At 39.0% G+C, this 27,885-nt stretch overlaps 1 protein-coding gene across 2 annotated transcripts; it reads right to left on the bottom strand.

Moving 5' to 3' along the window:
- Positions 1-611: 611 nt before the first annotated feature.
- On the bottom strand, positions 612-25,362 carry srp72 (signal recognition particle 72). 2 transcript variants are annotated; one of them, XM_062971704.1, is made up of 19 exons: positions 25,060-25,362; positions 20,744-20,864; positions 19,203-19,326; positions 17,740-17,887; positions 16,299-16,430; positions 15,777-15,808; positions 15,223-15,347; positions 15,076-15,133; positions 14,785-14,916; positions 12,357-12,485; positions 11,303-11,375; positions 10,610-10,674; positions 9,255-9,350; positions 7,250-7,353; positions 4,230-4,307; positions 3,488-3,625; positions 3,234-3,271; positions 2,130-2,289; positions 612-885 (listed from the first exon to the last, which is right to left on the bottom strand). In XM_062971704.1, the coding sequence occupies exons 1-19, from the start codon at positions 25,190-25,192 to the stop codon at positions 705-707; spliced, it is 2,067 nt and encodes a 688-aa protein (XP_062827774.1). In that variant the 5' UTR covers positions 25,193-25,362; the 3' UTR covers positions 612-704. The 2 variants fall into 2 exon arrangements, with proteins under 2 accessions (XP_062827774.1, XP_003224711.1); XM_003224663.4 differs by having other exon boundaries at positions 16,299-16,410; positions 17,744-17,887; positions 25,060-25,360.
- Between the last annotated feature and the right edge of the window lie 2,523 nt (positions 25,363-27,885).

Here is a 27,885-nt window from a genome sequence, read left to right as displayed (position 1 = left end):
CTGTTTCCTTCACCTGCGTTAATTCAACCTGTGTATCAATTATACACTGTTCAAGTAATTTGAGAAAGCAGAAGTTGCTGAAGAAAGGTTGTAAACAGGACTCAGACCATTTATCTTTCAGCAGAAATCAAAGTTTTCACACAGCACTAAGGAGGTTTGACATTTGGGATTTTTTCATTTGGAGCAACATTGTAAGTTCTCATATTTCAGTATCTTCAAAAGTATCTCTATTAAGGTTTTGGTAAAATGTAGACTTTTATGTCATTTTTATCAACTACACTGAAAAACTGAACAATGCAGTGTTTTTAGTTGCCACCATATCCTGCACTGAACAAGAAAGCTCAAAAGAAACATTTTCATAGTATTACACCACTGTACATTGTCCTGCGTGATGAATGGACACAGCATGTATTGAAGCCAGCCAAAGTAGTACTTTTAATCAAGAAATTAGAGAACTGGTCAGCAGACAATACTAACTGCAAGTGGAAGAATGATGACTGCAGTACTGAACAGCCTTTCCTTGAGGCCTGGTAATCCCACCACCTCCCATGGGCTCTGGTACAGAGACTAAAGAAGGAACATCCCTGTTGACAAACACATTTTTGAACAAGTGTTTTTTGTTTTGACTTTTATTAGGCTCTTGGCATTCAAAACTGGAAGCGAAAGAAAAGACAACTGCAATTAGAACAGCCTGCTTGTTGTGATCACCAGCCTCCCTTCCCACCTTTCTTTTTCTTCTGCTGCTGTTTCTTCTTGGTTGCTGCTGCACCAACAGGTTTTTGATGCCTTGGTGGTATCATGTTGGCTGTTGAAGCAGATGGGACGGCAGTTACAGTGCCAGGCCTCGGGGAAGTCGGTGGGCTGCTTGCAGTTTTGCTGGCATCCCTGCAGACAGAGTGAGACAAGCAGGGCTACTGTCATAAAGATCCAGAGGCATAGTATGCTATTTGTTCTCCATTCAAGATCACATCCCCACCAATTTTAAACATCTTGTCTAAAACTGAAGAACCTACAGGCAATCACTGGGTTACTGACAAGGTATATTCTGTAGATTTGTTCTTAAGTTTAATTTGTATGTAAATCAGAACAGGTACACTTTTTAAGTGTAACTCCAGCCAAAAATATATGTTTAACTTTGGATATCATATGGAAGGGTTAACACCCCTGTGATGTTTGTTTTGTTGTCTGTGCCCCTGTTTAGAAGGTTTCACCTCACTTTTTGTCCCTGTGAAAATTGGATTTTGAAAATGTTGAATTGTCATGGAAACTAAAATTGGTGATAAACTCAGTGACTGCCTGTATTCTTCTGTACAAATATCACATATGACCTCTAGTTTTTGCTAGTAAAATATACATAAGCAGTTAAGTTGGTCAAAGACTAGACCAGCACAAACTTGTATCCTGCAAGTAGTAGAGTAAATAAATCTATTTAATGAATGGATCAATTTAAAATATTTTCATTTCTAAGTAATACAAAGGCAATGACTTCATTCATAACTAACAACTATAAGGCCTGGGCTGTGGCGCAGGCTGGTGAGCAGCCAGCTGCAACAAATCACTCTGACCAAGAGGTCATGAGTTCGAGGCCAGCTCGGAGCCTGCGTTTGTCTCTGTCTCTGTTCTATGTTAAGGCATTGAATGTTTGCCTTATATGTGTAATGTGATCCACCCTGAGTCCCCTTCGGGGTGAGAAGGGCAGAATATAAATACTGTAAATAAATAAGTAAATAAATAAACCATTCACAAATGAAACAGCTGGAAACTTTTTGTCTTTGAGAATCTGTACCTGAAATCAAATCACATAGTTGTTGGAACAAACTTGAGTTCAGAGGCTCAGAATGTTTACACTCGGCACAAACACTTCTAGTATCAGGATAAAATTACATCATTAAATAGCTGGAATGCACAAGGAGTTTTTATAATGGCTTGTCACATGTCTATGTCACAATAGAGTCTGTGCTTAGACGTTATAATGAGGTCCTTTTCACCCATTTTCCTTCCTGTGAGACCATGTCTCACAGTCATTTTTCCTCTGCAGGAAAATCACTACTGTTTGATTTCCCTTTCCTTGCTCAGACACATAGAGATGACTGGAATCAAGACTTGTAAAGTCAGACATAGTTACTCACAATTCAGAGGATGCTGTGGTCATTGCTCCCTGGGTTCCTTTCCCGATCTGGTCCTTCTTTTTGCCCTTCTTTCTCCCACGGTAGTAAGAGCGTTCCCTCATTGGTAGCCAGCGCTCAGGGTCAGGGGTCACTTTAGGATCATAGTTCTTTGGCAGTTTTCCTAAAATAATATTTGGCAAGGGATAGACATTTGTATAGCCTGATTCAATACAGCCACATTATGAGCCAACTCCTACTTGCCCAAAGCTGCATGTCAATCCCATAGTCAGCTGCAGTCAGCCCTCTCCCTGGATGTTTGTACTTCCATATGTATTGATGCCAAAGCCAAGGGCAGGTTTTGGGGGGAACAATTATGGATTTGGTGGATAAGCCGTGGGTCATTTCTTGGAAAGAAGAAAGCAGCAGTACTGCCTCAGGGGACTAGCCAACTCTGGGCGCCATCGTTTTCCTATCCAGTCATCCAAAAAACCCATAAATGCATCATGGCAGAGAGAATAGAGAGGGTTGGTACATCTTTTAGGTTTTCCTGAGATGGATTAAGATATCACCTTTTACCATTCTATTCAGAGATTGTTTCTTTTATGGTAAGACCTAAGATACAGTACTTGAGTATATACAGTACATGATCCTAAATGATGTTTTCAGCAATAAATACTTTGTTGTTGAAATTAACATACTGCTGGAATTTTGGGTCATACTGTATTAGGATGAAATACTAGCTTATGAAAAATTGGCTTTACTTAAGAAACAATAGCCTTGTTAAAAGTACACAACAAACAAAAAGGCCCTATCAATTACTGCCCCCAAAATGTTTGCGCCAGGAAGGTATTTTGGGGACATCTATAAGCAGGACCTAAGGCAACATCGTTCTCTTGTTAATTCTCCCAGCAAATGGCATTCAAAAGTAAACTGCTGTACAAGGGCTGTTTTAAAGAAGCTACCTCAAAGTTGTTCTACTGCCAGGTGTTTCTAGCCTGCTTTTAAAAAAATAAATTCGGTTTAAACTTGAGTCATTTTTGAAACTTCCTAGCAGTGTTTATATTTGCTTAGCTAACTTCCCCAAGAGCACCAATGGCTCCAAATTAATGCCAATACAACACTCACCCTTCTTTTTCTTCTTCTTTTTCTTGACATCCCCCTGGCTGAAAATAAATAAAATAAAAGCATTATACAAAACATCTACCTCAACTGAATAAACAGTGCTAACATGTGCCAGGAGAGAAGTTTAGGGGAGATTTTTGGAAAGAAGGATAAAATGCTGCAGCAATTTGCAACTACAGGATAGGTTTTTTTGGTTACTGAACTGGACTCTGCAACATTAGTTCTGCAAACAAACAAGCATTAAAACAACCATTTACCCTTGTTCTTTTTGCTGGTTCTCAGGCGTAGGCTTCCCTCCTTTCTTCCGAACATAGGTAGCTCCGTGAGAGTTTTCAAGAGCATCAACATCTACTTTCAAAGACATTGCATCTGACGAAGGGAGGTGTTTGCTAAGACTATTGCAAGGGAGGAGTTTAGGAACAACAATATGCATGCTTCAAGTAAACAGAAAAAGGAAAGATTCTTCTCAAGGATACAAGATGAACAGACAGAAACAAAGAGTACGTAGGCAGGGGACCTGAAGAATTTCATGTTGCGTGAGAGGGTGTGTAGGACAGAGGGGTAGGTTTCTGTCTCTTTTGACATAGGGGAAAGCGCGAGCACACGGGCTTAAGCTTCTAAAAAGAGAATGAAATTATAGAATCCTAGTTTGCATCTTTGTTCAGCTGAAAACAAGATCACTTACACCTCTCTCCTCAGTGCTGGACTGTGTGTTATATGAATATGCATCCTGTGAGACGAGGACATTGGAAAGGCTTGCCCAAGAGTCAATACCAATAGCAAGTCCAAAAACATGTCACCAATTTCTCTGAAATGTATCCGAATATGCTGACCAGCATTTAATGTTTTTTCCAGTATTTAGTCAATCTAGCATTGTACAGAGATATAAATCAATGTTTATGCTCTGAAATACGTCAAACATAGCTCCTACATCAATTTTTGGGAGTAGTCAAATAATGCCTCCTAGATCATCTCTTTCAGACACATAAGGAAGGATACACTTTAGCTTTCTCAGCATCAACCAGGGAGTAGGCAGAAATGAGCTGGGCCAAGGTGTGGACATCATCTGGATTTTGCCTATAAAAATAAAGATGTAGAATAATCACGGAAACATCTTTGAGAGAAAGCAGACAACTCAGAGGTTAACACCAAAGGAAGAATTTGAGACCCAAATATTTGAAGGAACTCCTGTCCTCACATATGTCTAAGTGTCCTGTGATATAGAACAGGCCATAACTATTAAATAAATGAATAAAAATTAGCAAACAAGTGAAGTGTTCCCCCTGTTTCCCATGGGATTCATAAACATGTAATTCTCCGTAGCTCTCACTGAATAAGTACAGTTCAGAGCTGCTCCAGCCAACCATGACATGGGCAAATACACCCTTATTAAGGATAGCTTGATGGAAGTCAGCACAGTCACTTATATTGACTGCCAGATTTAAGCCCTGACTCGTTCACAGAACCAACTAGTTCATTTTCTGGGTTGATACCACAGTTTCACTTTCCAATCACAAAGGCCCCTTCCACACAGCTATACAAAATCCCACATTATTTGCTTTGAACTGGGTCATATGGCAGTATAGATTCAGAAAAACCCAATTCAAAGCATATTGTGGATTATCTGCTTTGATATTCTGGGTTATATGGCTGTATGAAAGGGCCCAAAGTTAATGGGAAACCAGAAGAAAACAGAATTGAATTAATTTATTGAAATAACACATCACATTGAATTATACTTATTTATATCAAAAAGAAACCCTAGAGGTATAAACATATACCATTCTCCCAACAGTATACCACTTACTACTATCTGCAAGCAGCTATATCCTAAGCCACTTTTACAGTGACAGCATCTTAATACACTGCCTTTTTCCTTACATGAAAATAATTTAGAGACTGTAATGAGTAATGTGCAGTACAAGTAATCAGGTAAGTCCTACATAGTTTCTGTAGCACAAGAAGGTAAACAAGATTGGTTCTGTAAAAGTGGCTATAAATCAACAGCAGTGTAGGAAATACCTACCTAAAATGGGATTGCTGGACAATCCAAAGCAAAAGAAAAAAAAAAGAAAAAAAAGACAGATACTATTTTTTTAAAGGGACAGATAATAATTTTTTCAGATATTCTGGCACTATGCTGAGAAATTTGGAATGTTGCTTCTAGGGAGAATACATTGTGTGATCCAAACCAAGTTATTTTAAAGAGTTTTTCAATGTTTGGCAATATAAATTTGCATTTTATTCTAGAACTGGCTTTCAAATATATACCAACTTTGTACACAAAATTACTAAAAGCACTATGTATAAAATAGCCTTTGGGCTATGTGTATAAAGTGTACAGTATTCCCTCCCTACTTTGCAGTTCGCTTTTCGCTCCCTCACTGCTTTGTGTTTTTTTTCTGAGAGATGCGCATGAGCAAAAGGTGTGTTTCCCTTTTGCGCATGCACCCTCCCTCTCGTCGGCGTCCAGCCAAGCCACTTTGGATGCTGACGAGAGGGAGGCACATGAACAAAAGGAAAACTGGCAGGTGCCGGAGAGGAAGAAGCATAGGAAGAAGGCTTGCAAAGAGGAGAAAGGCCACCTAACTACTAATATAATGTGTAAATACTGAAATAAATATAATGCCCCTACTTCGTGGAATTTCACATATTGTGGGTGGTCCTGGAACGTAACCCTCACAATAAGTGAGGGAACACTGCCAGGAAAATGGTACATATATACATATGTGGTGGTCCTGTAAATATGTTCAAAAATTTTGGGAGAACGTTTTTAAAGAAATAAAGGGAATCACCAAAACAGAAATAATAGGAACACCTGAAATAGCACTGTTGTCATTTATGGATAATATTCAAATATCAAAAGAGTTAAAGGAACTAATTGCCAACTTGCTAACAGTAGCAAGATTGTTAATAGCCAAAAAATGGAAAGGAAGTGAGGAGTGCCAATTGGCAGAATGGTATAAGGTGATTTGGGATATTGCGATAAATGATAAATTAACATGTAAGATTAAAATTAAAAGAGGGTTATTAAAAAAGGATGATTTTGGGAAGATATGGGGAAAATTTATAGAGTTTGTATATGTAGAAGGTAAGGGGAAAAAACCTGTAAAAGAAACAATGGAATTTTGGAAATAAATATTGTAATTGGCTGGTCTGGGGTGAAGGGATAGCACTAGGTGAGGGGTAATAAAAGGTAAATAATATGAGTATGTAATATAGAGAGTGAAAATACTATATGAGCTTGATATACATAACTCTGTATTGCAAATTTGTTAAAGAATGTATAAGTTTTAAGTATAAATAAATTAAAAAATTTTTAAAAAAATTAAAAAAAGGAAAGAAAGGTTTTTAAAAATGATGCTAAACTGGCAAGAATGTAGAAAGAGACGAATAATAATTTTTGGAAAAGTAAAAAAAAATCCTGACACTTCCATCTCATATTCCAATTTTTTTTTATAATGATTAGATTTCATTTATCAAAAATATACATTAAAAGGTGAATTAGAATAAAAAAACGTAATGAATTCAATGTATAGACTTGGGTCCCATCCCCAAGATATGTCATTATGCATATGCAAGTATTCCAAAATCCAAAACACGAAACACTTTCGGTCCCAAACATTTCGGATAATACATACTCAACCTATAACATGCTCTACCATTCTACAGAAGGTAAAACATGACACATTTATGAAGGCATTTCTGTACACTTCTGAAATAACTGTCAACGATCCCTTTAGAAATAAAAAAGATATAAAGAAATCCTGCAGCACCTTTGAGAGTGAGAAAAAGACATTTCCAGCATAAGTTTATGTGGACTCCAGACCATTTCATCAACTGCATCTTATGGGAATCAATGAAAACAGATGCTGGTCATTTCCTTTAGTTAATCAGGATTCCTTTATAACTTCTTGTGCTGGAACAGACTAACATGGCTATATCTTTAAAATCTCCTTAAGAAGCGTGACCATCCACTGAAACTGGCTCACTTGTTTAGGTCTCAGGGAAGGACTTACTTCCACAGCTCCTCCAGATCACTGATGGCTTCTTTCTTTCGGCCATGCTTGAGCTTGAAATTTGCGGCTTCCCTGATAAGTGATAAGTGAACAGGAGACTTTGGCTGGAATTAGAAAGTGTTATGTTAAAAACACTGCACAACCATATCCTCTGCAGGTTAACTGACAGAATTACCCATCTCAATGAAGAATGACTGGAAAGAGACAAGGCCTGGGCAGTAAATAGACCGTGTTTCCCCAAAAATAAGACCTCCCCAAAGAATAAGACCTAGCAGGGTTTTGGGGGGATTGCCAAATATAAGGCCTCCCCTGAAAGTAAGACCTAGCAACTAAGGCTGCAGCAGAGTTCCATTGGGAAGCATGGCTGCAGGGCTAAAGCAGCACTCCTCATACACACACCGGAGGGAGGGAGGGAGGGAGGGAGGGAAAGTGCTTGCTTTCTGTGCCCCCCTCCCTGGCTGGCCTTGCCTTGCCTGTCCCCCAGCCGAGGCTTGAAGAACCTTCCGTGGCTGCTGCCGTTTCTTCCTTCCTTCCGTCTCCCTCCTGGCCATGCTGCCTTGCTTCCCAGAGGCTTCTGATTGGCTCCTGGAGCCCGGGCAAGGGAGGGTGGGAGGGAAGGAAGGAAGAGGGCTTTCCACTCCTCCCCAAGGCTTCGCTCCTTAAAGGTACAGGACGCATTGGGATTCTCCTCTCATCTTCCTATCCTATGCCATGAAACTGATTATTTTATACTATTATTCTATTGCCATATTATTATCATCATATTCTGTTACTATTATTATATCCCATTATTATATTATCCTATTAATATATTTTAAATCATTATATTATATTTTTCTATTATTATTATTATATCATTATATTATTATTCTATTATTCTATTATATTTTCATATTATTATATTATTATTCTGTTATTATTAAATTCCATTTTATATTACCTTATTAATATATTTTATATCATTATATTCTATACTATTATTCTATTATATTATCATATTATTATTTTATTATTATTAGCATATTCTGTTATTATTATTATATTCCATTTTATATTATCCTAATAATATATTTTATATCATTCTATTCCATTCTATTATTCTATTATATTATCCTATTATTATTATATTATTATGCTATTCTGTTATTATATCCCATTATTATATTATCCTATTAATACCATATTAATATCATATTGTTATTATTATATCCTATATTATATTATCTCATTAATATATTGTATATCATTCTATTATTATTATATTATCATATTATTATTATAGTATATTATATTATTCATCATTCATGACTACATTGAAACTAGAATAGAGAGAAATCAGCGTGGAAACCTTGTGAAACCTAAATTGCAAGAGGTACCATAGATTGTTGTACATGTAAATAATGGTAGTAACAAGAAATTCTTGATAGGATTCATAGTTTGTCTGGTTATGTTGGTTTGTGATGACAACTACTTTACAGTATATAATAAATGTTCATTTTGTTGTTCAACAATAAATGTGAGCTCTTCTTCATGGAAAAATAAGACATCCCCTGAAAATAAGACCTAGTGCATCTTTGGGAGCAAAAATTAATATAAGACCCTGTCTTATTTTCGGGGAAACAGGGGAGATGAAACAGGTTGCCTCTGTGAATACTACTGTCTGAAATGTACTTCTTGCAGCATAGTATTACTGTTACTATTATGCTATCATCATCATTTATACGATTGTTATCTCTCTTAAAAGGAACTCAAATCACCAAACGGCATACATTCTATCATAATTTACAATTATGGAACTACTTTTATTTAAATATGCAAATGATTGCAAATATTTTAACAACCTGATTATATAAAATGCTATACTGAAAACAAGGCAGATACATAGTTCCCTGCATTGCTATTATTATATCAGGGTTGGTGGGGCAAATACAAATTCAAAACGAACTCTTAACTCACACACTGTACTGACTGTCTATTTGCGTCATACTTACAGACTAATACTTGCCTGAAATTCTTGATACCATTCAATAGCTTGTGTCAAGACCTCTATGGCACTATCGATATCTTCTTCGTGGCTGTACATTGTTACTAATGCCGACACCTGCAACCATTAAAATTAAAGACACATGACTCTAGGAAGATAAAATTTAATGAATAAAGATTGGCCTGGTAAATATAACTGGGTAAACACATTCTTTTTGGATTACCTGTAACTTTTCAGGTGCAACTTGAACCTTGTATCAAATTTAAAAAACCAATTAAGCATTAAAAACCCATATCACAAATAATCAGTACTGCAAACATTCAGGCAAATGGAATCAAGGAACCTCTTAAAATAAAATAACTCAAATATTACTAAAACTTTACTAAGAGTAAAGAAAGCCCACAGGATCCACAGCTTCTGAACCAATGGGATTCAACGACCCTTTACTTGAAACCATTTTTTTTAAAAAAATTCAAAACACAAACCCTGATTTTACTATTTTATGTAAGGGGCACCATTTTACAAGACCTACTAAATATAATGGACCTGAGAATCCATGGATTTTAGTAATCATGGGGAGGGGGAAGAGCCCTGGAAGCAAACCTCAGCAGGTACCAAGGGCCCACTCTACAGCAAATTCTACTTGTTTCCAATGAAAATAAAACCTCTGAGTCACTGAGAATTGAAAAGACAACACTTACAATGAATACTTTGATTCAACAATTGGGTAGGAAAGGAAAGGAAAATAAAATATATCTAATTCATGAAAGAATTGTGTGTGGTATGACAAATTCAGCATCCAAAAATACATTAAAAACAGCAGCAATATTGAACAAAAAAATTATTACAAGTTTGTGCCATTTATAGAATACAGAATTTCAGGATTATCTTGGTGAAGAATTTTGCTTAGTCCTATCACCCTACAGACCTTGTTCACAATGACTAAAATATTCTTCCAGTTATCATCTTATGTACTTCTAACAAATGCCAATAGCCTGAAGAATCTAATCTTCAGGCATTACATGACATTTTAAATGTAACTTTATTCTATTTTGATTATATTTCAACCTAAATCCATACAGTACTATTTAATTGCATTTTAAAATTTTTTGCACTTGCTTTGTTCTAAACTGATCAGCTTGTGTGGTGGTTATCTGCCTTGAGTCCCCATGGAGAGAAATGCAAAATATAAATAAAGTCAATAAAAATGAATAAATAAATATAACACTAACAAACATACTACTGACTAAAAACCACAACATGCATTTCTATTTTTAATTTAGTCCTAAGATCAGAATGGTGCCAAAGAAGCTTGAGATATAGATGTTTTAAGAGGAATGCAGTATTATTCATGTTTAGATTTAGCTGCAACTTACCATGCCCGGTTTATGCCTTAGCTCTTCTATACTCCTCAAGATCATGCATGCTTTGGTGACACTGCCTTTGAAAGAAAACAAGAAAAGTAATTATGATTTTTCCCCTTAGCTGTGTACAAGAGTATCAGTTCTAATGTCCAGGAATCCCTCTTTTGTCTTATACAGAAAAGATCAAAGAAATCCTCAAAAAGGTCCTCAATTCTACATCAACCAATTTCCCAAGGTTCTCAACTTTTATTTTTAAAAACAATTTCCTTATTCCTATAGCTGCAAAGATGTGCTTGGAAAACATGCGAGCAATTCTGCAGAAGTTTCAGATGGCTGAATAAGAATGCCAGCTGCCATAGATTAGAACGTCAATGCTCCATATAGTTTAGCACATGCATGGGCAAACTTCAGCCCTCTAGGTGTTTTGGACTTCAACTCTCTCAATTCCTTACAGCTGGTAAACTTACGGGGATTTCCAGGAGTTCAAGTCCAAAACAACTGCGACGTTTGCCCATGCCTGCTTTAGCATCTTTATGACAAGCCAAGTTCTGTTCGTACCTGCCCTTAGCCTAAACATTTCCCTTTCAGTGGAAAAATGAGCCCAGAATGAGTTTGAGAGCATAATAATTGCATGGAAACAGCCTAAGTCCACAAGGAACTGATGGTACACAAAATTTGCTTCCAAATACAACTGGGCTACATTACCTTGAGCAACTTTCAGCTGTGCCATGGTCAGCTTAATTTCTGCTGCCTTCTCAGGGTGCTGATCAGCGAACTCCTATAGGTACAAAACAGGAACACAAATCAGGAGTCTTTCAAAAAAGCTCAGCTTCACAATTTATATTGCTCCTGCTCTCTATTACCCTGTATATCTTGATTCCTCTGTACCAGGTGAGCATATTCTTACCAAACACACATTTAAGGATGGGGCACATCTGTAGCAAACAATTAAAAAACATGAAAGCCCCTCTTGTGTAAACAAAAGCTAAAACTGTGGTAAAATATCTCCTCATTGAATTTCAAAAGGGAAAACTGTATGGTACTACACTTTGGCAATATAAATGAAATGCACAGATACAGGATGGGGGACACCGGGCTTGAAAAGCAGTACATGTGAAAGGGATCTATCAGACTTGGTAGAGCACAAGTTGAACACGAGTCAACAGTGTGATGCAGCAGCTAAAAAAGGCAATGCAATTCTGGGCTGCATCAATAGTAGTATCAAGATCGAGGGAAGACATAGTCCCACTCAGAAGCCCCTGGTGGCGCAATGGGCTAAACCCTTGTGCCGGCAGGACCGTTGACTAAAAGGTTGGAGGTTCAAATCCAGGGAGTAAGATGAGTTCCCATCCTTCAGCTCTAGCTCCCCATGCGGGGACATGAGAGAAGCCTCCCACAGAATGGCAAAACATCAAACATCTGGGGCGTCCCATGGCCAACATCCTTGCAGATGGCCAAGTCTCTCACACCAGAAGCGACTTGAGGTTTCCCAAGTTGCTCCTGACACGAAAAAAAAATAGTCCCACTCTAGTCTGCTATCCTGGAACATTTGGATTTTAATCAGGATTAAGGCAGCAAAACAATTAACAGTCATGCCCACATACAAGGACAAAGGATAACAGAAAACAGAAAACGATCTACACTCAAAATAAGAGAATCAGCAGATCATCAAAGTGGATCATGTTTTTCAAGAAATGACTAAAAATTATGAATTTTTCTTTAAGGAAACTTTTTTCTCAAGTCAGCAGCTGCAGCCTACCTGTAGGAGCTCTATTGCTTTGGTATGCTGTTTCTCTCGACACAACTGAGCCGCCTGAATTAACACAGGAAGGAGGTGTTCGGGGCTCTGTGACTGCAAACTTGATGACAGCTTGTGGCACTGATCAGCCTGAGGAACAAGAGGAGGAAAGGATAAAATACACATTCTGCAAGTACAAGACAAATCATAGAAATGTGTTGTCGAAGGCTTTCATGGCCAGAATCACAGGGTTGTTGTATGTCTTTCGGGCTGTGTGGCCATGTTCCAGAAGCATTCTCTCCTGACGTTTCGCCCACATCTATGGCAGGCATCCTCAGAGGTTGTGAGGTATGGATAAACTAAGTCAGGAAAGGAAAGAATATATATCTGTGTAGAGTCCAAGGTGTGGCAGATAGATACAGATAGATACCTTCATAAAAACTCCAACCATCACCCAAGTCAAAAAAGGAGCACAATCAAAGCCCTGACAGACCGTGCACAAAGAATCTGCGAACCTCACCTCCTCCAAGGTGAACTCAACCACCTAAACTGGGCTCTACAGGCCAATGGATACTCCACCACAGACATCAGAAGAGCTGCAAGGCCAAGAACAAGCCATGAGAGTCAAGACAAAGATCCACCCAGAGGAAAGGTGTTCTTACCATACATCAAGGGAACTACTGACCGCATAGGGAAGCTGATGAAGAAGCACAACCTACAAACTATCTACAGACCCACGAAGAAAATCCAACAAATGCTACGGTCAGCGAAGGACAAGAGGGATCCTCTCTCTTCTGCAGGAGTCTACCGGATACCATGCAGCTGTGGACAAGTCTACATAGGGACCACCAAACGCAGCGCCCAAACAAGAGTCAAAGAACATGAAAGGCACTGCAGACTAATTCAACCAGAGAAATCAGCCATAGCAGAGCATTTGATGAACCAGCCTGGACACAGAATACTATTTGAGAACACAAAAATGCTGGACCATTCTAACAACTATCATGTCAGACTACACAGAGAAGCCATTGAAATCCACAAGCATGTGGACAACTTCAACAGAAAGGAAGAAACCATGAAAATGAACAAATCTGGCTACCAGTATTACAAAACTCCAAAATCAAAACAGTAGATGGGAACCAACACAATGAGGACTTGACTGAACAAAGGATGCCCCCAGGCAAGGGACAAAACATTTCCAGTGCCAATTAGGGTGATTAACTGAAACATTAATGCTGGCTCCCAGTGACAAAGAACTCTTGCCACACCTTGGACTCTACACAGATATATATTCTTTCCTTTCCTGACTTAGTTTATCCATACCTCACAACCTCTGAGGATGCCTGCCATAGATGTGGGCGAAACGTCAGGAGAGAATGCTTCTGGAACATGGCCACACAGCCCGAAAGACATACAACAACCCTGAAATCATAGAAATGTCAGGCTAAAAGCAACCGTGTTGAAACATTAAATCAGGCTGCTGTTCCTCCCTGCCAAAGAAAAGAATTTAGTACAGTATTTTTACTCAAATATGGTACTAAATTCTACAGAGGTGTCTTATTGTAATGTTCAGAATTAGCTTTTTAAAAAATTGATCCTCAGGTGACCCTTGTTGCAATAACAATTACGCAGTGAAAACCCAAATGACCTTCAAATTGTGTTCTTAAGAATCTTGGGGGTTCTTGGAAACATCTCAGGAATATCTCAATAGGTAGTCACAGTTCTCCTAGAATACCATCATATTTCTGCTCTAAATTTACAAACTGAACTGAGAGCCACAACATTGAATTTCCCTTCATACCCCCTGAATAAGCTCATTTTCTTCTGCTACTACTTGAAGTTTGTGGAAGAATGTAAGTTTGTGGGAAACATGGATCAGTGTGATCCTGGTGAAGCAGATTTAGTCTCCAAATAAGATATTATCAACCACCATTATGATAGACAACATGTGCTCCCCCCATTCCTCTCTCTCCAAATGCATTCCTGATTGTGCTGTGCAGAAACTGACACTCTTTCAAACGAGAACAAGATGCAAGGCATGTAAAAAAAGTTCTATTGCCTCTTGGAACAAAGCATGGCTTTTCATTCGCCACTATTCCAAATTCAACTGGTTCCTGATAGATTTGGAGAAGGCAAATTGGCTCCATGACTTCACCAGCTGCTCTGTAATAGTATAAGCTGATATCCCCACAAAACTGTAACACGTCGGAATTGGGAAGTGAGTCCTTTGTGTTACAAGTTTATACTCTTCCCTCTTAGACAGAAGAGTTCTAGTCTAGCTTCCCTTTCAATGTGCTAGCCAGGCTTATGCTTGAAGTTTGTGTGTTTTTAATGGAGAAGGGAAGCACATACCTTTATTTTAAAATGCTCTATCTCTACATTGGGAAACGGGTGGTTTAATTTTAAAATTCAGAAAACCATGCCTCATCTTCAACTAGCATAACATTACCTGGTTGGTGAACATGGCCAGCAAAGCTTTATTAAATTCTATTGCTTGGAGCTGTTTCTTGGACAGTTTATGCTCAACACCTTCTGCGTTGGTCAGCTTCACCTTTTTCTTTGAATCGAAGACATTTTGGTCCTGTGGAAGGTAACATGATGAATCAACACAAGGCTATGTTAATATGACACTTTTGCAAGACCCCCTGCTACTCCTTTTGTAACCAAGATAAAATGCTTACAAAGAAACAGTTTGGAGTTAGATCAATACCATGGAAGAATTACTAGAATAAATGTATACCTTATTAATAGTAATGATGTTATTGGCAATGACAGCAAGCAAGCCGACATCTGTTGGCCTGTAGGAAACAGGACATACATACATTTGTACATTTTTGTTGATTTTAATAGAAGGTTCCAACTGCCACCATTTCGAAGGAGCACTTACTTCAGTTTGATTATCTGATTGTACAACTGCAGAGCTTCCTCTGTGTGACCCTGAAGCTGGAAAATGTAAGCCATCTGACCATGAATAATAGCCAGTTCCGCCTCAATGTCTTCTTCAGTCACATCCTAAGAGAAATTGTAAACAAGAAAATGTAACATTCTGTCTTGGTTAATGCCCATCATAGTTGAATAATTAGTTGAATAATTAGCTTCATTTTGATCAGGAATTAATAACAGTAAGTAGTCAGATTTTATTACACTATGTAATATTTTTGTTCCTGGGTTATAAATGTCATTTCCTAATTGGTTCTATCATAAAAAACACGGAAAAAGTTCATTGCACTGCAAAAACTTTGTTTTTGTGTTACATCTGCAGCACATTTTGCTATAGTTCTTCAGTGAATATCTCATTAAGTCTGAACACATCCATTTATTATGTCTACCTAGCATGAATCTTCACTATCTGTCCATTTATACAGTCAGTACGCACATTACAAAAGTTCAGGTCCATTTAGCACAAGAAATCTATTTCTCAATGTATCAACAGCAGCTTACCGAGTCTTCTGAGAGAGACTGACGACACAAATCTGCAGAAAAATAAATAGGACATACTAATTTTAGCATAGGTAGGAAGCAACAACCATGAAACTGCACAATGATTTAAACAATAGTAGTGCAAGGGTGCAAATAATGTTTTTAAAAATAGTAAATACGGTATGTTTTTTGGAAAATACATTTCGAGACAAAAACCCGCATAAAGCAAAAACCCACAAATTACTTTTAGACAATGTCTAATTGCTGTGTGTACATAGTGCTAATGCTAAATTAATAACACAGCACCATATAATATTACAGTCTGACGTTATCATTCTCCATGTCTAAGATCTCATTTAACATTTTTGTTAACAAGTTATTGAACACAGAATCATCAAGATGTGTAAAAACACAGACAAGAAGCCTCTCACTTTTCTGGAGTTGCTAGCATTTTTCTAAAAGAATCAGGCACAATTGATTCCTTCTACAAATCAGTGGGGAAGCTCACAGTTCAATCTTACAATTCAATCCTCTGTTCATTACCTTCTGCTTTCTGAAGGCTTTTCATTGCTTCATTCAGTTTGCCTTGCCCTATGAAAGCACACGCAGCATTGTAACTCAGCTCATAAGTGCCTTCCTGAAGTCCTAGATCTTCCTGGAGAAAGCAAAACATTCCTATGTTAATGATGAGAAACCTGGTCTTGAATTACAATGCAAATCACGTCACAAAGATGTAGTATTCCCTAGCACTTCTTGGGTTTATGCACATATTTTAATACTTAATTTAAAGTGCATTATTTAAAGAATTTCTATCTTACCATTCTATAGCAATAAATTTTAAGGCACCAAACAGAATAGCCACAGAATTCAAAAATAATGAAAAGTTGCAAAAAAATTATAAGCACAACAATAAAAAAACCCCTACTCAAGAGCAATTATCAGAAATTAAAGAACCATGTCTTTAAAAACTGCTGAGACATTGATTTAACTATATGCCAAGTTAGTAAAAATTAAATGAAATTGTTTTTTGTGCAACTCCAGTGTAGAAAAAGACCTGCCCATTGTATCTGTTATATCTTTCATTGCGTGGATGTGTGAGGTGAGGGAGTGAAGCTGCAAATGCAGCAATGAATTTAAGTGTTGGATTATTTCACATACATGGAGGGAATTTATAAAACAGTCCCAAACCAATGAGGTTTTAAAAGTCAGAATCAATCATTAGTTTCCTTCCTGGGTTCAGAAACTAATTGGCATCAATTAAGGCTGTGTAATAGTAGATCGATTCACTTGGCTTTGCCAGCTGCATTTGACATTCTGACATCTACACTGTGAAATCACCCAGCAACATTTGCAGCCACATACAAACTGATAATAGCAATCAAAATAAAATAAAATAAAAACTTTATATTTCGCCCTATCTCCCCAAAGGGACTCAGGGCGTATTCCAGCAAACTTGGAGATGACTAAATTTTAGACTGTATAATTTCATTTAATTCATAACTTTGGGAAGAACTGTAAAAAAGAACTATATAAAGTCCCATACAGTCTGGGACTTTGTACCTGAATGAGCTCCTTTCTCTTTGTTTCTGCCCAAACACTGTTATCTGAGAGAGGAACACATAATGTCGAAACATCATGAGTTTGTCCATTTCTGCTAGTTCACACATCTTTATGAACCAATTTTCTTGTTTTGGGGTAGTTGGTTATTCCATCTACCCCTTCATTTCAACACCAAGCTAAAATTTGGTTTTGTACAAAAAACCCTCTGGATCTAAAGTTTAAATTGCTTTGTATCTCTTACGCTGCTTAAAACAGCAGTTGTCTGTACATTACTCTTGGATTACTTAAGTAGTTAAATAACTACATATTAGCAGACATATATCCCTGTATTTTTATAGCATTTATGCAGTCACAGAATCACAGGAAGGAGAGGTGAAGATAGAACATACACATATAAATATATATACCACCACCACAAACTTACTTACTGGCACCACTTTTTCCCAGGTGCTCTGTGCAGCAATAACTGCAGAAAGATTTGTCTTTCTTTCTTCTTCATAGTCATCCTGGGAGTTGCGGATAAGATCCCGGTACACAGCTAGGCAGTCATCATAACGCTCTAATCTGTACAGCTAAAAGAGAACAGTTATATAACAGCTTAAGAAATGAGACAACAGACAAAATGAGCACTGCAAAAAGTATGTTTTCACAGCAATCTTTATTCCCAGCTTGTATAAAGCAGGAAGGCATAGTACAGATTCAGGGAAATGAATCAACAGCAAAAGGACCTTAAACAGTTCATGGTACAGCTATTTATAACCAAGGGCATCCAGCTCATATAGATAGATATTATGATAACAGCTTTCTATAAGTCCTGCTTTGGGAAAACAGAGCTCATGGCGAGTTTTGCTTTATAAATTTCACACAGCTGCCTGTTTTAAATTAATAAGTAATATTTTAATATCAATTAAAAAAAATACTATAAATTACCAATCAACAGTCAGTAAGGAACATTACAGAATAGGTTGGACATCAAAGTTAGTGTTTAAGGGTCAAAATACTGCACAATATTATGTAACATAGGTAACGAAGTGTAGCATAGGTAACACAAAGTGTAAAATATGTAACACAAAGTGTAACACAGACACTTTATCAATCCAAAAAAAAAATCAGTACAGCCACTCCCATCCTTGTAGTCCAAAAGAGATGGGGGAGGAACCCTAATTTTCTCATGTGCTGGTCCTATTCCAGCGAAACTGAACTGATGGTCTATAAAGGCTGTACTGAATACCTTTACAAAAAAAACAAACATACAATACATGATTATTCTTGTAAACTGTGTAGGCTTCTCAATCCTCTTTTCTCAGAATGAGCCATGAAATGAGAAGCATTTTGAAATATCATAGGGCTATCCTGTGACTGAACCATTTAAGGACTGAAGCTTTGCGAGAATGACTATGATTAATAAAGACAATTTTTATTGTAGTCTTTAATCTGTTTAATTGATTTATATATGCTTTAATTGCTTATATGTTCATATTGTTTATATTTTGATGAGATGTGTTTTATTGTTTACCTGTGCGGCATTGAATTTTTGCCGGATTTGTAAGCTGTCTTGAGTCCCCCCACCCCAGGGTAGAGAAAGGCGGGGTAGAAATGAGGTAAATAAATAAATAAATAGTATTAAATCAGACTACTGATATGGTTACACAGCTGGGAAAGGTACTTCTAGTTTCACAAAGAATGTTTTTTGGCCCTTTGAACTACAATCTTCTAGCTGGAGGTTTGGAGGATTACATTTGGGACCTTTTGCATACTTGGAGGACATTTTGCCCCAGAGCTATGGTCTCTCTTCTCTTGTAGTAGCTGAAGGAAACTGAAGCGCTGGATCCAGTTTTTCCAAAAAACCACTTAGATAATTACATGCAGAAGAGTTTTGAAAGTTACCACTTGTCCATAGAGTTCCTTCAGTTTATTTGTTTGCTGGCTGACTCCTTCAATCGTTTTCATAGCATTTTCAATCCTGTTCAGTCTGTACTCACAGTAAGCCTTCTCAAACGCTATTGAATCACTGGAACATATAAATGAAAAGTGGGGTGTTATTTTGCAGTATCGATTTCATTCAAAAGTATTAGTATGTTCAAGTGTTATTCTTTGTTATCAAACAGTTAGAGGCATTACACTTAAAGGACTACAAAGAGAAGCAGCATACGAGGGAAAAGGAAACAGTTTGATTACCTTTTGGATGGTTCCACTACATTTCGTAAGCTTACAAAGATGCAACGGCTTACTTGGTTGATATCCTTATTAGTATCTTACTACAGCGTGCCCTTGGTATCCCTGCTGTTTGGTTCCAAGACACCCCCACCAAATGGATGCTCATCTCCCATTATATACACTGGTATAAAAAATGTGTTCTCTATATAAAATGGCAAAATTAAGGTTTGCTTTTTGGATTTTTGGGGAGAATAATTTCAATCTGGGGATGTGGAATTGGTGGATACAGAATCAGTGAATAGAGGGTTGACTGTAACTGCATTAAATGAAAAATATCTTTAGAACCCCACATTCACATTCCTTTGCTGTTTATTTGACTTGGCCTCCTCATCCTATTCCTTTTGTTGTCCCTTCCATATCCTGTCAAAAGCAGGAGCTCCTCACTCCATTCATCACCCTCCCACCATGAAGATTCAGCTTGATTTTAAATCCTTTCCTCAACAATTCACTTTCTCTCCTCCCACCTTTTGCTGCTGATTTTAAAACCCTTTCTTGTTGAAAAGGGATTTCAAATCTAAAACAGCAGGAGGGAGGCGAGCAGATTTTTTATTTATCGTGTCAGAAGCGAATTGAGGGTACAGATGTAATATATTTAAAAACAACAACCAAGTTAAAAACTTGGCATTATACTAAATGTTCTTTGACCAATAGCTGGCCACCTGGAGTGCCTTTGGTGTTGTTATAAGAAGGTCCTCCATTGTGTAGGTGGCAGGGCTCAGATTGTATTGTAATAGGTGCTCTGTGGTTTGCTCTTCTCCACACTCGCATATTGTGGATTCCACTTTGTGGCCCCTTAAGGTTGGCTCTGCATCTCATGGTTCCAGCACGAAGTCTGTTTAGCGCCTTCCAAGTCGCCCAGTCTTCTGTGAAAATCTGCCTGAGGCTTTGGGGTGAGGTAGTGGAAAATCGAGTGAGGGGTTGGAGCTGTTGATGGGTATGAAGTTTGTTGCATGCTTATTTCGGGGTGCTTTCAATATTTTTTTCACTTCATGGAAGCCCTTTTATTGACTTGTTGGACTGAGCTTGGAGGGAACAACTTGAAGGAGTGAGAATAGGGAGACTACATGCCTGAACTGTTATTGTTCCATGTTCCCATCTATCTCAAGATTGAAAAGTATTTTTCTTTGTTTTTCATATTTTGAAAAATTGAATAATTAACAAAGCCTTTCAGCTTTTTAGAAGCAAGTGATGCAATAATCATCAAAACTTACCTAGATAATACTTTCGTGTGGGTGTGAATCACACTAAGGGCTTCCTTAAAACTTCCATTTTGGATAAGACACACCACTTTGCAGTGTAGAGCAGTCGCATCATCCTTGCTGATCTGTAATACTATAAAAAGCAAACCCAGTGTATTAATCTATTATAGGGAACTACTGACATGTCCTATTGCCATATCCAGGGCTTCCTAAACTTTTTTGACTCGGGACCCCTTTCCATCAGAGAAATTTGTACATGACGCCAGGTATATAAAATAAGCATAAAATCAAATATTCAATAAATCAGCATTTGTAAGACTAAACAGGATGATTTTCCTTTTTGTCAAGTACAGCTGAAACATTTTCTGCAGAGTCCACTGTAAACACTGCATATTATCACTAACAGACTGAAGTCACTAACACAACTTCAGTCTTCCCCAAACTGTTGCCCTCCAGATCTTTCAGACTACAATTTCCATTACCACTGCTAATGCAGGCAGCAGCTGCTGGGGGTTATAATCCAAATAACCTGGAAGGCACCAGGAAAGTTCAGGAAAGTATGATAACTGCAGTATAAGGGATGCCTCATTAGAGGTTCCTCAGTAAGAAACAACAATGTTTTCACAATGATAATATTAGAAATATAGACTGTTCACACTTCCTAATATTCCTTTCCAAAAAGCAATGAAGGTAAGTTTTCGCAACAGAACGGAGAGTAAAAGGGGAATTTGCCTGCAGCAGTAAAAGAAATGATCTGAACTGAGATCAGGCAAAAAATAGATCTGGAACTTTCGAAAGTTGTTCTCCCACTACATGAGTCAGCTTAAACTTCATTGGTTGATTTTCCTGCCCATCAAAGTAAGAACAAGGGACCACCCTCTTTAAGGACATCTTTCTCCTCTACAGAAAAATAAAGAGATATGGTAAGATATCCTGATGGCAAACATTTGAAAATAAAATTATTGTGATTCTTCTTTATCTTGAAAAGAGTTTGGAAAATACAGCTAGTCAAGAATAAACTCATCAGTTGGATGCCAGGAGTAGCAGAAAGGAGTACATTATTTCTACTGTAAGGCTTCAACCTTAAACACACTTAAGTTACAAGTTCCCTTAAACAATGGGACTTATCTCTAACTAATGTGTATAAATCAGTGTTGTATAATGGTTAGACTACTGGACTAAGGCCCAAGCAACGTAGTTTGGCATCCACTTCTAAAGTATGAACTACAGCACATTTTTAGGCAGACAAGCAGGCAACATTACAGACAGGGACTTTCCATGGTTAGGTGCATGCTAGGAAGCAGCAACCTGGCACAGCTCAGCATGCAAGCACACAGAGCGAATAATAATAATAATAATAATAATAATAATAATAATAATAATAATAAAACTTTATACCCCGCCACCATCTCCCCGTGGGGACTCGAGGCGGCTCACAATGTTACAAAAGTAACAGCGCAAATACATTAACAATATACACAGTTAAAACACAAGAAGATGATAAAACAGAAGTTAAAACAAAGGTTTATACAACAGTAATAATATCAAACAACCACCAATGCAATTCAGTCAACTTCAAAGGTGGGGGGGGGGGGGGGGAGAACTATAGCAGCAGTATAAGATAAAATCATTAGATTAAAATACCCCGATGAAAGGAACCTAATAACATTTAGAATAGAATTATAATGAGGCTGGTCATCCAATAGCTGTCTCTCCAAAGGCCAGCCCAAACATCCAGGTTTTCAATTGTTTCTTAAAGGATGGTAGGGAGGGTGCCAACCTAATCTCCTAGGGAGGGAGTTCCAGAGCCGAGGGGCCACAGCCGAGAAGACCCTCTCTCTTGTCCCCACCAAACATAACTGTGAGGAAGGCGGAAGCGAGAGGAGGGCTTCCCCGGAAGATCTCAGAGAGCGCGTAGGTTCATAGGGGACAACGTAGTTGCAGTTCATAACTGATTGATGGCACTTTCTGGAGGTGGGCAGCCTCTCTGTGGTTTGAGAGGGAATAAACTAGAGAAAAAATACAATATGCTAGTCCCACTACGGTTCAAGTACCCTTTTCCAAAATCTGAAAAACTCAAAAATTGTCCATATGGGTGGCTGAGATAATGACATTTTTTCTCTCCAGTGATTCAATGGCCCCAATGTTGTTTCATACACAATGCAAGTCCGTAGTTTCTTCTTTTCCCAATGTTTTTCCATGAGTAACCGGACAGTATGTATTGCATCTATTATGCCACACCCTGACAAAGTCACAGATTTGGTGCAATGTCCATGTGACTTCTTAGCCTTTTGTTCGCTATTCTTTCAAATACTTTCATTGCATGACACAATAGGTGCATTAGGTGGTATGTTGAACAACTGGGATGAACAGTTACAGATGTCTCCTTTGCCCTTCCAAATTGGTATGGTTATAATGGTAATCCAGTTCTTTGGGGGGGGGGGGTGATTTTTCTGTTATGATTTTGTTGAACAGCGATGCTAGAAAGGTAGCCCCATAGATAGCAACACAATACTAGATGTAATAAATGCAGCCTGGTTGAAATGGCAACAAACTACTGGCATTCTGTGTGAATCAAAATGCCTGAACAACTCAAGGCTAAGATCTATACTACAGTTGTCCGCCCAGTAGCCCTCTATGGGGCAATGTGCTGGCCAGCAACAAAGAAAAACGAACAAGCCCTTAACACAATGAAAATGCCGAGACTGACATTTGGCTTGACACTTTTTGACCATGTGCCAAATGATGACATCTGTCAAAGACTAGGACTAAAAGCAATCAGCAAGAAAATGCAGGAAGCAAGACTACGGTGGTACGGCCATGTCATGAGATGAAAACCAACATCGGTAGCACAAACAGCACTACATTTAGAGATTGCAGGACATCAACCACATGGACGACCAAAGAAAAGCTGGATGGATGCCTCTGGAACTCTCTTCCTAAGGAGATCAAAATGGCCCCCTCCTTACTCTCATCTAAAAAAATAGTTTTAAACTTTTCTATGCTCTAAACCATTTAGTGAAGAGGGTGTAAAGAACTTTTAGAACACTACAGACTGGAAATGACATGTTATTTTGGATAAGTTGGCTTTTACATTTTGTACTGTCGCTAGTTTTTAATCCTATGTCTTGTTTTTCAGTGGTTAGATGTGGAATGTCATTTTTGTAGCAATGTCTTTATTATTATGGCATTGGAAAATCTGGCTACCAGGATTTTAAAACTCAAAAATCTGGACAGTAAATAAAGAACAACACTAAAAAAACTGGGGAGTTCCAGACAAGAAGCAATTAGGGGCAGCTAACACCTCCCAACAAAGGATTCCCCCAGGCAGGAAGCAGTCAAGTTTTGAAGCTGAAAGGCTATTCAATGCTAATCAAGATGATTGCTTGCCTCAAGCAAACAAGAGTTCTTTTTCCTAGCCATGATATTCCAGATATATAAACCCCACTTGCCTAGTTTCCAACAGACCTCACAACCTCTGACGATGCCTGCCATAGATGTGGGCGAAACGTCAGGAGAGAATGCTTCTGGCACATGGCCATACAGCCCGGGAAAACTCACAGCAACCCAGAGCTAATATTTGCCCTCCCTAACAAAGTCATTAAGGCAAGCCAGAAAGGAGGTGGAGCAGGCCTCCTCCAACTGAGGCCCTCCAGCTGTTTGGGCCTCCAACTTACAGAAGCCCCAGCCAGCTTGTTCAATGGTCAGGGAATCTGGGAGTTGGGAGACGAAAACAAATAGTTGGAGGGCCGCAGCTGTTCGTTAGATCAAGGGATGATCCTGGAGCAGGGGTCCCCAAACTTTTAAAACAGGGGGCCAGTTCACGATCCTTCAGACCATTGGAGGGCCGGACTATAGTTGGCCACCGAGCAATAATAATAACAACAACAACAGTAAAAAAGAGGGTTGGAAGAGACCCTTTGGCCCATTGAGTCCAATCCCCTCCTGCCTTTGTGCACCGAAAGCACAAGCAAAGCACCCCTGACAGATGGCCACCCAGTCTCAATGTTAATAATAATAATAATAATAATAATAATAAAGAGGGTTGGAAAAGCCTAGGGCCATTTAGTCCAATCCCCTTCTGCCTTTGTGCACCAAAAGCACAAGCAAAGCACCCCTGACAGATGGCCATCCAGCCTCAATGTTAATAATAATAATGATAATAATAATAATAAGGGTTGGAAGAGAAGAAGAGACCCCTTGTGCCGTGGGGGCCGGATAAATGGCTTCGATGGGCCGCATCCGGCCCCCGGGCCTTAGTTTGGGGACCCCTGTCCTGGAGCAAGAAGGAGAAGGTTGCGTGCAAGCCGCTCCCCGCTCCCACTCACTCTTATTGACCGACTTCAGCGCGCGCCCAAAGTCCCCGCTCTGCCCGCAGCGGTTCACTTCACTCCACAGCGAAGCCACCGAAGGCGCCCCTGCCCCGCCGGCACCACTTCCGCCGCCCGCACCGGCCGCCATCTTGGCAGAGGGAGAGAAGTCAGACGAGAGGAGACGGAGAGGCGGGGGGGAAAGGAGCCGGCCGTAACCTCTGCCCCCGGAAGAGGACAGCTCTCGACGGCGTCATGTACAAGTGTGCGCTCTCTGTGGTCCAAGCCCTGCGGAGCGCCTCCGTGTCCTCCACAGGCCGTGCGCATGCGCAGCCCAGAGAAGCCCAGAAGGGAGCCGAGAACGGATCCGTGCTAGGGCGCATGCGCGCGCAGTCTCAGCAGGGAGGATTGTTGATGGTTGGATCCATGGTCTTTGTTTTTCCTGCTCTTCCAGGGAGGAGGAGGGGCGTATAATCCGATTTATTTATTTATTTTTATCGTGCCAGAAGCAAATTGAAAATACAGTTATAATGGATAAAAAACCCACAAAGTTTAAAAAAGTGGCATTGTATTAAATTTCCTTTGACCAGAAGCTAGCCACTTGGAGTGCCTCTGGTGTCGCTGTAAGAAGGTCCTCCATTGTGCATCTGAGTTTTAGCCTGCCACTCTCGCTTGCTGAGATGTTCCTGCAAGTATTTCTGTAGATCTTAGGAAGCTGTTTTTTTGGTTTCAGGCTTTGGCATGATGGCTGATATTTGAGCAGAGGATGGGCCGGAGATATCAATGCCTTGGTTCTTCCGTTAGACTGCTACGTACTTCCCGACTTCCCAACTGCCAGCCTCGGGTAGCCTAGGGGATAAAAGCCTTGTGACTTGAAGGTTGGGTTGCTGACCTGTAAGCTGCCAGGTTCGAATCCCACCCAGAGAGAGTGCGGATGAGCTTCCCTCTATCAACTCCAGCTCTATGTGGGGACATGAGAGAAGCCTCCCACAAGGAGGGCAAAACATCCGGGCGTCCCTTGGGTAACGTCCTTGCAGACAGCCAATTCTCTCACCCCAGAAGCAACTTAGGTTGCTCCTGACATGAAGAAAAAAAAACTTCCCGACAGATATCAGGTGGTGCAGTACCAGCTAAACAGTATAATTTTTCCAGCGATGTTGGGCATAGGCATCCCGTGATAATGCAGCATGTCTCATTAAGAGCCACATCCATTGTTTTTAACGTGAGATGGATTCTACATGCGTATTCAGCAGCATTTTAGGGAATAGAATGGATGAAACCATGAAAATGAACAAAATCTGGCAACCAGTATTAAAAAAACTTTAAAATCAGGACAGTAAGAACACCACTCAGAAAACAGCCAGGCTTTGAAACTGCAAGGTCATTCAATGCTATTCAAGCTGGCCTCAAGCCCAGAAGAGTTATTTCTCCAACCCTGGACCATCCACAGAAATATAAACCTGATTTGCCTAATTTCCAACAAACCTCACAACCTCTGAGATTGCCTGCCATAGATGTGGGTGAAACATCAGGAGAGAATGCTTCTGGAACATGGCCATACAGCCTGGAAAACTCATAGCAACAGAATACTGTTCACCACTTGCACTTTCATCCCTCCCTGCTGGTATCCGCACCTCTGAAGAATAACTTCCAGTATTTGGCCAGTGAATGGTAGGCCAGAAATTCCTTCCATATGGTATCACGGTGTCAAGCCACCCTCGATTGCATACCAGAGACTGTTGTCCGATATTTTTGGTTGATTCCCATTGCCAGTCCTGCACTGTGCTGGTTTATGTCTGTGCTTATTATTATTATCCTGCTTTGTCTCCCCTGAAGAGGACTCAAAGCGGCTTAACATAAGAGCATCATCATAACTATTTAAAATATACAAGCATTAAAACAGGATTAAACATAGACAACATTTTAAAATTCCCCAGTTAAAATCATTAAAACAAATTCAAAGTTAAAAACCACCGCACCCTGTGAATTGATCTTTGTGGCATCCAAGACCATTAGTATGCAAGAGTCAGAAATTACAATCAGCTATAATATATTGGGCATATCCGGCTTCTTTCCCTCTGCTGTCCTCACAGAGTGCCATTCCTGATGCAGCTGGTATTCTTGAAACCATTGCTTCATAACCTTTTCCTACTTTCTGATCCCATTCCAAGACATTTTTACATGACCCCAGGCATATAAAATAGGTTTGAAAACCAAACTTTTACTGATAATAAATCAGCATTTGCAAGGCTCGCTAAATGGACTGATTTTCCTTTTTGTGGAGTACAACTGTAGCATTTGCTGCAGAGTGCACTGGAAACACTGCATGTTTTTGCTAACAGATTTTTATTGTTGCCAATTTTTGTGACCCCAACACTGAGCTAAGGGGACCCCATTTGGGCTCAGGACCTACAGTTTAAAAAGTAGTTTGAAACACCATTCGTATCCTTCTCTTCTTATTGCTTTCACATTCAAACAGGTCCAAGAGTGTTATATTGAAAAAACCCATCCTTGCATTTTCATATTTCTCTGCCCCATCTCTCTAATTAGATTGCAAAGCTGGAGGCACACATTTTCTTGTTTAGTCTTAATTTTATAAAAACCACACTGGAATCCTTTGGCCAGAAAGTGTGGTAAAAAGTCTTAATGTTGCTACGTTATACACACTTCTATCATAATCTAGTGGATCACACACAAGCCTATATTGCATTGTATAACCATTTTAGGCTATATGAATGGATGCTGCGTTTTTAAGAGCCAAGCATAATGCACCTGTTCCAATCAATTTCCGTATAGACAACAGATCTCCATAGAAAGCCTATATAAATAATTTCCAGATTTTCA

The sequence above is a fragment of the Anolis carolinensis genome, chromosome 2, assembly GCF_035594765.1.
Source record: "Anolis carolinensis isolate JA03-04 chromosome 2, rAnoCar3.1.pri, whole genome shotgun sequence".
Classification (NCBI taxonomy): Eukaryota; Metazoa; Chordata; class Lepidosauria; order Squamata; family Dactyloidae; genus Anolis; species Anolis carolinensis.
The sequence above is the reverse complement of the archived record's forward strand: the minus strand, read 5'-3'. Positions and strand labels throughout refer to the sequence as shown.

Coding starts and splice junctions, on each gene's coding strand:
- srp72 (XM_062971704.1), bottom strand. CDS start 25,192: ATGGCGGCCGGTGCGGGCGGCGGAAGTGGTGCCGGCGGGGCAGGGGCG. Junction 19,327..20,743: donor CACACGAAAGTATTATCTAG/GTAAGTTTTGAT, acceptor TATATGTTCCAG/TGATTCAATAGCGTTTGAGA. Junction 11,376..12,356: donor AAGCAATAGAGCTCCTACAG/GTAGGCTGCAGC, acceptor TTGTACCTATAG/GAGTTCGCTGATCAGCACCC.